This window comes from Gavialis gangeticus, unplaced genomic scaffold (assembly GCF_001723915.1).
Source record: "Gavialis gangeticus isolate Ggan-Ray unplaced genomic scaffold, GavGan_comp1, whole genome shotgun sequence".
In the NCBI taxonomy this organism is placed as follows: Eukaryota; Metazoa; Chordata; order Crocodylia; family Gavialidae; genus Gavialis; species Gavialis gangeticus.
Window position 1 is genome coordinate 47,649,307 of NW_017729032.1, and position 12,357 is coordinate 47,661,663.

Genomic DNA, 12,357 nt, shown 5'->3' on the forward strand with positions numbered 1-12,357 from the left:
GGTGCCCCTTGGCACTGCCCGGGTGGGCAGCTAATGAGCCAAGGGCTGCCCCAGCTCAGAGGCAGCACCCGCCCTATCCAGCTCTTCCCCAGTCCTGCCCGCTGGAAGCCAGCTGGGTGCTGCTCCCCGGGTGGGCTTGGGGAAGAGTTGGATCAGCCCAGGTGCTGTCTTTGAGCTGGAGCAGCCCCTGGCCCGCTAGTCACCTGCCCATGCAGCCCATGGGGGCACTGCCGCTGTGAAGGGGAGGACTGGGCCCCCCCCCCGCAGCTCAAGTGCCACTCTGCCCGCCGACAGCCCGCCCCCTGGATGCGGGCAGGCTCCAGCTCTGACAAAGAGAAAAAAAAAGGATCAGGCCCTCTCTGTAATATGACAGAAACATTGAAATGGTGGGTTTCAATTAAAAACCCACCGTTTCAATTTAGGGGGCATAAAATAAAACCTTAGGGATTAAATCCCCATCACTTGTACAAGTGCCCTATTTGATCGGTCCCGTCTCCTGATATCCCTTTACTTACCTATCAGTTTTCTCACTGGGAGATCCAGAAGTGGCCAGATTTTGGGAACCGAGTGGCAGTCTTCTTTTCTTTCACTTGTTCCCGAGAGCTGGGTTTAGTGCCATTTGGGAGCATCTGAGCAAGCAGAGACAGCTCTCTGCAGTCAGTGCTGAATAGGCAAAAGCATTCAGGGTTCCTGGAGCCTCCCAATGCCTACCTTATCTGTGAACACAGTTCTACTCCACTCCTAAAGGCAGCCATTCCGGATGTCTCTCATATTAAGGAGTGGTGGTGGGGGCATGGGCTGGACAGGAAGGAAAAGGAAAAATGAAAGGAGTACTAGCAGATAATTGGAGTACCCAGTCTGGAGCTAGAGAATATGTTTTTGCACTGGTGATTCCAGCAAACCTTGTTTTATACAAACTTCAGTGCACTGCAGACATGGAAATTTAGTATGAATTTGCAGTTTATCAAAGTACAAAATGAAAAGCTTCTTTAGTTCACTGGAACATGCTAAATGGCTTTGTGGGCAGGATTATTCAGGAGATTGCAAGACAGCATTTGACTCTGGGCCATACAAATCTGAATAAGGATGATTAGAAAGTTTCTTACTATTTGAAGTTTGACCTATTTCAAATTAATTAGTGGCCCTTCAATGCCTATTGTTCTGATCTTGGAAGCTTAACAATCCCAGTCTTGAAGGCACTTGGATGGGAGTCCAGCTGGGAATTTGCACTGCTGTAGGGAAACCACTGATGATACTGTTCATGTACGAATTGGGTCTTATGGCCCAGTTCTGCCATTTTTACTCAGATAAGATTCCTTGATTACAATAGCAGGGAAACTACTAGAATAATGACTGCAGAATTATGTCCTTCATTGAGAGAATTGTTGGCAGTTTCTGAAGAGATTGAAAAGTGAATTTCCTTATGTGTACGTGTAAAAGCCAGGTGAAGTGCCACTCACTTAGTCTGAGACTTTGGCCAGGAAACAATTTTGTATTAGTTTCCCCTGTGGATAATGGCAACCGTGATAGTTAAAGCACAATGCAAGGGAAGGTGAAAGAGCTATGGATGAATAATGTTATTGAGCAATTAAGATTATGGAGGAAAGTGCTTAACAAAACACCAAAATATTCTGAGAAACTGAATCACCGTGAATTTCAGGGGGAGATTGAATTGTTGAGCTATAATTTCTTTTTATGTGTAGTTTGAAGTTTCAATTTACCATTTGTCTTAACTGAATCCTGCTTTGAATGTCACAGAGAAATCGTATGAAAGTTATTGTTTAGTTATGTGCATGTAGGGAGATGTATTTTGTGTGCTGTACAAATGCATAAAAATGTTAGCTTGAAGGTTTCCTTAAGGTTCCTAAACCGTATCTGTTTTCTGTCAATCAACTGCTATCTAAAAAGTCTCCCATATTCCTAGATGGAAACAGCTGAAGTGTCATAGAAACTGACTCATGTAACCTACAGACAACAAGGCTAAATTCTATAATTAGCAACAGGCAGTCAAGCAGCTGGAAAGTTTTTTGCCAGTTTTTGTAAGTTTATTTTGGCAGATGTTTAGGAAAAATGAAAGCTATTCATTAAAATACCTTTGCTCTGAACTCTTACACCCTGTACACAGCAATGTTGCTATGCTCATAACAAAAATATCAATACTGATCATAAAGTGTATTTAGAAACAGAAGTAGATATAAGTTGATGTTGCATATATTTTGATGCAAAGGGAAACACGACTATGAAACTGTGGCTAGATATGGCTTGGAAGGATTTGAATATCTGCCTAATAACTAGTGCTCTGCCCCCAGGTATGCTTGTCACAGATGGCAGAGGAGTATTGGATTACATATAAAGCAGATTTTAGAAAAAATAAGTAAAGGATAATGAAGATGAGATGACAAGTAGAGGTGCACTGATACATCAGGTGGATATCTGATATCAATATAAAGAAAATTGTCTGTATCAGAAATTGGCCCATAATGCGGCTGACAAATGCCCTGTGCATCTGTGCAGTTGCAGCGCAGCATGTAGGCAGTGAGGAGCACAGCCTGGCAGTTTGGAGAGCTGCATGCAGCTGGTAAGTTTGTTGTGGTGGAAGGGGAGGAAGGAGAGAAAGGGCGTAGGGGGGAGCAGATCAAGGCTCCCATGGTGAAGGAGGGAGGGAGTGGGGCTGAGGCTAGGGCTGGGGCAGGCATTGCCCAGCTGAGGCAGGGCAGGCACGGGATGGAGGGGCATGGGGGGCCATGGCTTCTGCTGCTGTGCACACCCCTGGGTGGGCATGGGGGAAGGTGTGTGTCCCGGATCTGCAACGGGCAGGGCAGGGTGGGCTGGAGCTCTGGGCTGGGGCCAGGACTGCACAGGGCTTTTCCCGGCAGGGGTGGGTCAGGCAGCGGCGGCACTGGAAGTGGGGTAGGAGGGGCTACAGCAAATGTTGGGATGGCTGCAGGCCCCCTCCATAGACCCCTCCTAGTGCTGCTGCCACTGCTGCCCAGTCCAAGTGCAGCCCGGCCCGGCCCCTGCCAGGAAGAGCCCGATACAACCCCTGGCTCCAGCCCGCAGCTGCAGCAGCCCCACTCAGTGCAGATCTGGGGGGGCACAGGCCCCCCCTATGCCCTCCTGGGGTGTGTGCAGCAGTAGGAACTGCCTCCCCCGCCCCCCTGGACAAGCAATGGCTACATCCCATGCCCTGCCCCGCCCCAGCAGGCAGTGCCTGCCCCAGCCCTATCTTGGGCTCAATCTGCCCCCCGCCCCACCCTTTCCCTTCCCACTCCCCTTCCACCACAACAGACTTACCAACTGCTCTTCAAGCTACCGGGCTGCGTATTGGAAATCGGATCGGTATCAGCTGATATGCCTCCTTAAAAATTGGCTATCAGTATCAGCCCCAAATAGCTCTAACAGTGCACCCCTAATGAAAAGACCAAACTAGGGTATCCAGCACCTATCTGGGTGGGGTGGGGGAAGGAGGAACTCTCCGTTCAGATTGAACAGGCAGATTGCAGTGGGAACCAGGGCAGGGCTGGTTGGGAATTTTCTGGCGAAACAGGTCTTTGCTGGAAAACACTAATTTATTGAAACTGACACACTTTAGCAAACCATTTATGTTTCAGTGATCTTCTGACAAAGCACAGGCAGGGCTATGACAGGACTTTTCCTTGTTTCCTGTCAGCTAGCCTTCCAGACTGCTTGGAAGGCTGGAAGCACTCTAGGTTAGCAGGTGTCCCAGCTTCAGTCTTCCCCAAGATTAGGGACAGCAGGGTTCTTAGACTCCTTCCTATTAGTAGGACTTCAGAGCCCTAGCTCTAGTGGAGCTTGGCTTCCAGATCTCCAGCATGGAAACTCTAAAATCACCAGCAATAGCTAGGGACTTCTAGGCTTCCAGACACCCTCTCTTAGATTTGGCAGCCTAGAAACCCTGGCTGACCCAGGAGCCTCAGTACTTGCACTCCCAGGATCCATTTTGTTTTTAAGTTTTTAAATATAACCTGTGTTGTATTTAAAACATAACACAGGTTTTCATGTATCTCTGTTCTGAGGGCAATTTTGCCATTTAGACTTTTAATTCAGAAAAAAAATGCTTTTCCCCTCTACAAAACGTTAGAAATCCCAGCTTTAGATTAGCTGTAATGAAGAACCATTTGTGCCTGTAGCTACAGAGGTGCATTGCCTGCAAGAGTCAGGGCCATGACTTCTGTCCATCCCTACCTGCTAGGGCAGTCCTTTTGCTCTACTAGTTTCTGCTATGTGGTGCCCAGACTTGGAGCTACTGGAAAGCACCCAAATCCAGTAGACTCTATTCAGACTTTCCTCTTTCTTTGCCTCAGCAAGGTCCTCTAAATGCTGCTAAGTTGTCTCTGGTTTAGTCTATCCCTTTTCTCCAGCCCCTACTCTACAAGTTAATGTGTAACTTTTACTAGAGTACATTCTTCTGAAAGCTAGAAAATTGTCATTGTTTGAGTAGAGCCATGTGACACATTGTGAACAGAGCATGTTCATAGATTCACAGACTGTAAGGCTGGAAGGGACCTCAGAAGATCATTGGGTCTAGCCCCCTGCACCAAGCAGGAAAGATAACTGGGAGCCAGGTGACCCCAGCAAGGTGACTGTCTAGTCTCCTCGTGAAGATTTCCAGGGTAGGTGATTGCGCCACCCCTGGAGGGAGCTTATTCCACAGTCTGGACACCCTGACTATGAAGAAGTTGTTCCTAATGTTGAGCCTGAATCGATGTTCCTGGAGTTTGTGGCAATTACTCTAGCGCCCTGGTGAACAGTTGCTCACTGAGCCCTTGGCATACTCCCCTAGTGTAATGGTAAGCTGCTACCAAGTCCCCTCTCAGCCATCTTTTCCTCAGGCTAAGGAGTCCCAGATCCCTCTGCTTTTCCTTGTATGGCTTTCCTTTGAAGACTCTGATCATATGGGTGGCTGTTCTCTGGACTCTCTCAAGCTTGCCCACATCCTTGTTAAAGTGTGGTGCCCAGAACTGGATGCAGTACTCCAACTGTGGTCTCACCAGTGCTGAGTAGAACGGAAGAATCACCTCCTTGGTTTTGTTTCAGATGCATCAATTGATGCCTGCCGGAGTATTATTTTCCCTGCTAGCTACAGCATCACACTGATGGCTCATATTAATACTGTGGTGCTAGCCCAGTTTCATGCCACCAAGCCTGTTCTTTGCCTTTAAAGCTGTGCTATAGCCCTTAGCTGAACCTGTAGAAAACAAGCAGAGTTAGTGTTAAGAAGTCATGAGTCATGAGTAAGCCAAGAGTCATGCATACGTTTGCCCTGTCCAGCACTTTTTTTAGGTAGGTTTTGTCCTTTGATACTTTGCCCTGTAATGCAGAAAACATCAGAATTTAAATTTGAAAGCTTCAATGTCATTTATCTGTGAAGTGTGTTTAAAGTCCTGCCAGCAGTGTGAAAGAAGAACTCTAGCTTGATAATGTCTTACATTCATTTTGCACAAAACTAAATGATACCACCAGAAGTTGCAATATGTGGAGAACTGGGCCCAAAGAAGTTAATGGTAATTAATAGAAGTCTGAACTATTATCTGACTTCTAGCTATAGTATGTGGAAGGTCAAGGTCTTGGTACCCTGGAGGAGCAGCAGAAGGAAGCTGGGGCCTCAGCATTTTAACTTTACAGTCCTCCTAGACATCCAAGATTGTAATTAGTCACAGCAGAAGCTAGTCAATGCATAAAATAATTTGTGATGCATTTTGGTATAAGAATTCAGGGGCAAAATAGTGAGAAAGCAGAGCTTGTATAAAATACCTTTGTGAAAGAAAGAATGTAGAACAGCACTATCTGTACAAGCAACTATACATATCTGTTTTAGCTGTTGGTATAACTGCCTTGGCATCACTAGGGTCTTGATCTGTCACCTGACAATGTATGGGACACTAAACCTGCATAATGCCCATGTGAAGTCAGATTCAGAACTGGAATCTAAGCTAGTTGTCCATATTGAAGGTCAACCCATAAGTGAATTTTGCCTTATAATACAGATTTTTCAAGCTTGTATTCTAATACAAGGTGCAGACATTTGATTCCAGTTTCCTGATTGAAATATATGTGCAAAATATATGTGCCTGTGCCTTGTTAAAGACATGGTTCAATTTACATCTTCACTGACTGCCTATCTTGTATGCATATCAGCCCAACCTCTGGCTTCTTTACTTTTCATTCCATCAAGGAAGAGCACACACCAACTGCTGAAACTTCCTCAGCCTGACAAAGGGTTTTTTAACCCAAACGCTTTTTTTTTTTTTTTTAAATTCCAACTGTTTAAGTTGGTCTAATAAAAGATATCAGATTCACCGAAAGAACCTTGTCTGCCTATGTCCTTAGAACAACACAGCTGTAACCTACACCCTTGTTAAAGACATTACACTTGAACACCTGCATTCCTAGATCTCAATACTTATGTGAAGCCATGAAAATTATTAGAAAAAATATTTAAAGGCAGATACAAAGGATTATCATGCAAGTCCCTTTGTTGGCATAGCGAATAATCTTTTTACTTTTTTGTCTATGGTATTTTAAAATGTACTTTTTTTAAACTGATAGTTTTTGGGGGTAGTATTTTGCATAGCTTCACATATATTTTACTTCAGAAATATTTTTATTAAAAATCTAGCTACCATAATGATGAGGTACACAAATATATCTCAAAATTCTAATAACATATTTTTTTCTGTTCATACAGGGAGTTAATCTTGTTTTCTGTAAAGTCTCATCAAATGCTAATCCCTAATTAAATGTAATAAGACTATGACCTACATAATTTACAAAGGATTTAAATAGTATGATAATATGGGTACTATATTTATTTATTTTTACTGTGTAGTTAATTCCCATTCTTCCTTTAAAGTTGTAAATTTGCACTTCTTCATATGAAATATCCTTCTGTCTGATGTGTAAATTACTCACCCAAAGGCAGGGTACTTTGGGTGAGTTTGCTGCCAGCGGGATAACATAAGTTGGTAGCTTTAATGACTTCTAAGCATCGCATTGCTCTCTTGACTATTTTCAAAGGCAGAATAATAGTAGGAAGAAATGAACTGATTTGCAAAAATAAATAGATAAAGTTCTTCCCTATATACAGAAAGTAAAACTTTGCATGTTTCTAGAACCAGACTTTTCAGAAGGTTCTTAAAGCTTTAGGTTCTCTTTTTTTCTTTTGTTTTTTAACACTTCTAAATTGCAAAAGGAATAGGAAACTGAAACTAGGAGAGAGAGACATTGTAAAAGGAAAAGGGAAATAGTAAGACATTTAGATTAAATATGCTCTGATCAATATTTTTGGATTAAAGAAGTTTCAATAGTTCATATCAGCATCCAGACTTTTCACACGAACTCCAAACCTGTTAGAATTTCCCACCCCCTGCTGATGATATTTTAGGAGAAAGATCATTTGAAATGATATTCCTGAATTTTCTAGAAAAAAACTAAGTGGTAAGAGCAGAATACAGGTTAATGGAGTAGTCTCTCCTCTGTTAGCTGGCAAATAAAAGCAGGAAGTGATCTAATATGAAAGAATAACACTGGTTATAAATAAATCCTTGTATATGCATGAACTCCCTTACAGTGTTGGAATTTTGACTTCATACTTTCACATTTTTTATTGTATTTCACAGTCTATAATCTATTGTGAACTGCAGTTGTTTTATATTACAGCATATTTGTCTGAGACAGTGATGCTCAGTCGTCCAGCCCTATGGGCTAGATGAGTGGTGTAGGGCCTTCCTGCAGGCCAGATCCAGTGTGGGGTCTGTGTATGGGGTCTGTCCATGTGTGCAATTGGACATTGGTCATGCAGGTGATCCAGTCATGAAGCAAGCCCACACACTGGATTCCAGAGCCACTGCAGTTAACACTACCTTCCACTGCCAAATTTCCAGATTTTTGGGAAACCCTACAGGCTGGATGACACAGCCCTCTGAGCTGGATTTGGCCCGCAGGCTGGAGGCTGAGCATCAGTGGTCTGAGGCAAAACCATGACACTACTGCAGTTTGAGTAGCTTTTAAAACTCTGTATTCACTGTTGGCTGGCATTTCCTTTTTTTTTAAAATATACTCTGATGTGTCCTGGTTTTGTAGCTTTAATATAAACTTTTTCTTCCCCCCCCCCACCCCTTCTTCTTTCAGTTGATCGTAAAAAAGGCCCATGTCCAAATGCTGCAAAATCAAATCTTCCAAAGCCATGCCAATCTGGACTTCGTCCTCCTGGCTATTCACGCATGCCAGCAGCTAAGCTGGCAGCATTTGGTTTTGTCAGGACTTCAAGTGTATCCTCTGTCTCAAGCAACCAGTCAAATGACAGCATTGAGAGCGATCAAAGCAGAACAACCAACCGTAAGTCATTAAAAAAATGCCCTATTTGGGGGATCTTAAAAAGAAATACTCAGAAAGATCCATAAAGGAGTATAGGTGCAAGGGTTAATTTGACCCATACGACATTTATTACAATGTGTTATATTCTCCCAGATGTGGGGATTTAGAATCTGATTTCCTGGTGTGAATATTTTTAATAAGTAATGCTAGATGAATAATTATGAGGGGTAAATTGCATAGTTAGGTAACTGGTCTCTGCACTGCGGAGTAAATTGCTGTAAAGAATTAATTTAAAGCATTTTGATTTTTGTTTTCATACTTTGGGAAAAATTTTCTTCAAAGGTGAAGAAAACTGCGGTGAGATAACGTTGGTCAGCATATTATGGTCATGGGAAGGAAGCGTTTTAGGGGAATGACTGAGTGAAATGAGCAGGATTTTCGTTCTCATTTACTATTTTTCTGCATGTTGTTTAATGTGTGGCATGGCAAACTTGATTTCAGAAGTTAATCAAATAATGCTAGAGAGATAAAATAGGATCAGAATTGGTATCTTTGCCACTGTCTCTTCTCCATCCTTGGAAAGATGCCTTGGCTAAAATGTCATCTTAAATCCTATTTTCTGTAGCTAATGTTAATGTTATTAAGTACAAAATAATACACGCCAGACTGTGCACTCTGCATGAAATATACTTATGGCCTGGGCTCAAAACACAACCAGGGATTGAGGATTTTTAATACTAGTTTCCCTTTGAAGACTGACTTCAGTCTGAACCATGTCAATTTCAAAGCAACTATTATCAGTCATGAAGTGGTTCATGTTGAAGATGCCAGATTGTATAAATGCTGGAGGCTTTAGGATGCTGTAGGATCCCAAATCTTTCGGTGCATGTATTAATTTAAATGAACAACAAGAAATAAAACAAAAAAAGGCAAAAAAAATCATGATGATTTCTTCTCTGTGCTTATTATTTATATAAAGTTATTGAAATGCAGGAGAGAGAAGCATTTAAGGGTTCTGGCCCCAGTAAAGATACTGAACATCTGTTCTAATCCTTATTTTTTTTTTGGACTGCTTATTCTCTCTTACCTGTCTTATAATAAATGTTTTTTTGTTAATGTTTTTTTTTTGCCGTTTGGGGGGATTTGATCTTACTTTTGTCAAGTGTTATAAACATATTCATACTCAGTTGTTTATGGCCTTTGAGCAGGGAGAAAAGAGTCTAGTATTGCCTCCAATTAAATATAATTTATACATCCCTTCAAGAAACTTTGTGTCTCAGGATCTCAGGTATGGAAATGTGATAAAATCATAGGTAATACTGAGGATGATACAATTCTAAATATTTTTATTAAAGACATATAATAAAATGAAAATCTGGGGTCCATTCATTTCAATTCTTAAATTATAGAAGTTGCGCCCAGTAATTTGGAAGTCAGGCAGCTGCATCCATTCCTTTAGTTTGAATTAGGAGATAATTTGGTTTCTTATTATTAACAATTCTAAGAAAGCTAATTTATTAAAGCAGGGGCGTCAAACTTGCTGCTCCTTGTGGGCCAGATTAGAATGTGGCAGCAGTGGCACAGCGAACAGGAATGGCAGCTAGGGAGCGAATGTATGTAGCCATCTCATGTCCCCTGCTGCTGACACACATCCTCAGTGGGGCTCCATACCCTGGATTTCTGTGATGAACCCCAGCCTATGTTCCTGCCCGCTCTGGGAACCCCGTAGGCCAGAAGACATGGCTTTGAAGGCTGGATTTGCCATGTTTGACACTCATGTATTAAAGTAAAATTCATCCAACTCCTCATGTTCCTACTTTACAGACCAAAGGAAGTTGAGCCGGTTCTATTGACTTCTCTTCTATTCTGTTTCAGCTAGGTTCATATTCTGCGTGGATCACCAAGGTGACTGACCATCAAACAAGTGTAACAAAATAAACTTTCTTTAGAAATTTCTAAAGAATCTTAATGTTGACAAATGACTTCTTTCCATTGCTGCCTATTGGAAGAATGGTTTTATTTAAAGTAAAAAATAAAAATTCTTTATCAACTAAATGGCATATACAATAGAACTAAATTAGACTCATTTGCCAAGCAGTAGGCAGGGCACATTTCAGATATTATTTTCCTGCCTCAGTGGGGAAGAAAGTGGTAAATGATATATCCTGATGAATCTTTAAAGATGTAAGATAATATGGTTTCCTAGTTAAGTATTTCAACTGTGCATCAGGAAGACAGAATATGATCTAAAGTGAGAATATACCTGAATATTATTTAAAGTTTGAATTGAGGGGCATGCTAGTATGGATCTGTTGTCTATCTAAATAAAACCAAAAATCTGTCTTGCGAACAAAAGGAAAGCATCTCCAAATAAGATACTTATAATTGGGCAAGAACATAAGCATAGGGGAAAGATATTTTGTACGAAAGAATGGTAGTTGTTCTAGCTGACCTTTCCACTAAACCTGTCTCTCTGTCTCTGTCTCTTTTTCGGATGTTCTCTGCTAATAGCTTTTGCCATGATGTATGATTTTTTATGCTTCTTTTCCAAAGTGCCAACTCTTGTTTGGTTTTGGAAAATCATATGGAGTGACTAAATACCCCCTATAGTTGGATCCAGCCCAAGGCCATGGGGGCTTTGGCAGTGTTTGGTGGCAGGCACTTTGCCTGTGCCATGGCAGGGAAAAGCAGTAGCAGTCCTAGTGCCTGCCTGCCTGAGCTGGGTCATTCCAACCCACAGCCAAATATGGCTCAATAGAGGTTCATTTTTTTCTAACTTAGGGAGAAAAGTAGTGTTCTTTTTTAGACGTTTTTTAATGGTGATGTGGTGAGGCAGCTTTGGCATTAGCCAGAATCCTCAGTTGTTCTTGGTTTTTAACAAGGCAGTGAGCATATCCTAGTTTCCTTGGTAGATACTGGAAAGAGGCTTGTCACTGTTCAGCTAAGGACAGCAATTTTTTTTAATGAAGGCAAGGCACTTATTAAGAAGTGATCAGTAAGTGGGAAGTTTGATGAGCTGATGCCATCATTCTGGCATGCACCATTGGTCAGTTCATAGTTCTCTTTGCCATGTCAACCACAGACACTCTCTCTTTAAATATGTATTACATTCTAGTATCCTTATTTCTCTTTTCCCTTGTCAGTGCAAATCGGACCTTTTTAATTATGTCTTTGCTTACCTATTATTTGCATTTTATTACAGTTGTGTACTTGGTTTAGGGTGCTGTTAGCTGCTAAAGTAGGGTGGAGCAGTTATTTCAGCTGGGGGCCACTCACGAGTTAACATGAGCTGTTGAAGGATGCATACATAAAATTAATGGGGAAGACATTTTAACAATTTATGGATTAAAAAACAAATCATATACTAAAAATCAAATATATACTATAAAATATTTTAATTTTATTAAAAATATATTTTTTGCCCTTACGGTGTTTTGTTGAGTAGTGTATATAGAAATGATTACATAATTGCTCAAAATAGTCTTACCCTTATATATTGAAGATTAGGTTAAAGAAAAATGAAGAAACTCACTCAATGGGAAGAATGATGACCTCATTTCCACCTCAGGCTCTGGGCATTTGGGGCAGCCTTCTTCTGAGTGCCCTTGGCAATGCCATGGGCTCCTAAACTGCAGGCAGGCAGGGTGCTGCCAGCTGAACCCGAGCAGGGGGTCCAGAGCCTGAATGTGGCTTGTCCGGGACCTGCCACTCAAAGCTGAGTGGGTAAGGCTGCTTCCACCCAGCAATCCCCCACAGCATCAGCAGAGGTGAGAGCTAGAGCCTCTAGGGCTTGAGCACAGCTCACCCAGGATCTGCCATGTGGTGGGTGGGCAGCTCTGCTTCCTCCTAGCATCCCCTGCCGTACAAGCAGAGGCCAGACCTAGAGCTGCCGCCTGCCTGCAAACTAGATAGAATGAATCAGTGGACCAGATACAGCCTGTGGGCCATATTTTACCTAGCCCTATGTTAGAGCTAATAAGTCTAGGCAGGGCCTTAAATGCCTATATACCAATGCTCATA

General features: G+C 42.1%; 1 protein-coding gene across 2 annotated transcripts in view; it reads left to right on the forward strand.

Moving 5' to 3' along the window:
• The window catches only part of MTUS2 (microtubule associated tumor suppressor candidate 2), a 410,713-nt gene that overhangs the window by 41,404 nt on the left and 356,952 nt on the right, over positions 1 to 12,357 (forward strand). For both annotated transcript variants that reach the window (XM_019525083.1, XM_019525084.1), the window contains exon 3: positions 8,152 to 8,358. In XM_019525083.1, the coding sequence (XP_019380628.1) occupies positions 8,152 to 8,358 (207 nt within the window). The remainder of the gene's footprint in view (positions 1 to 8,151; positions 8,359 to 12,357) is intronic.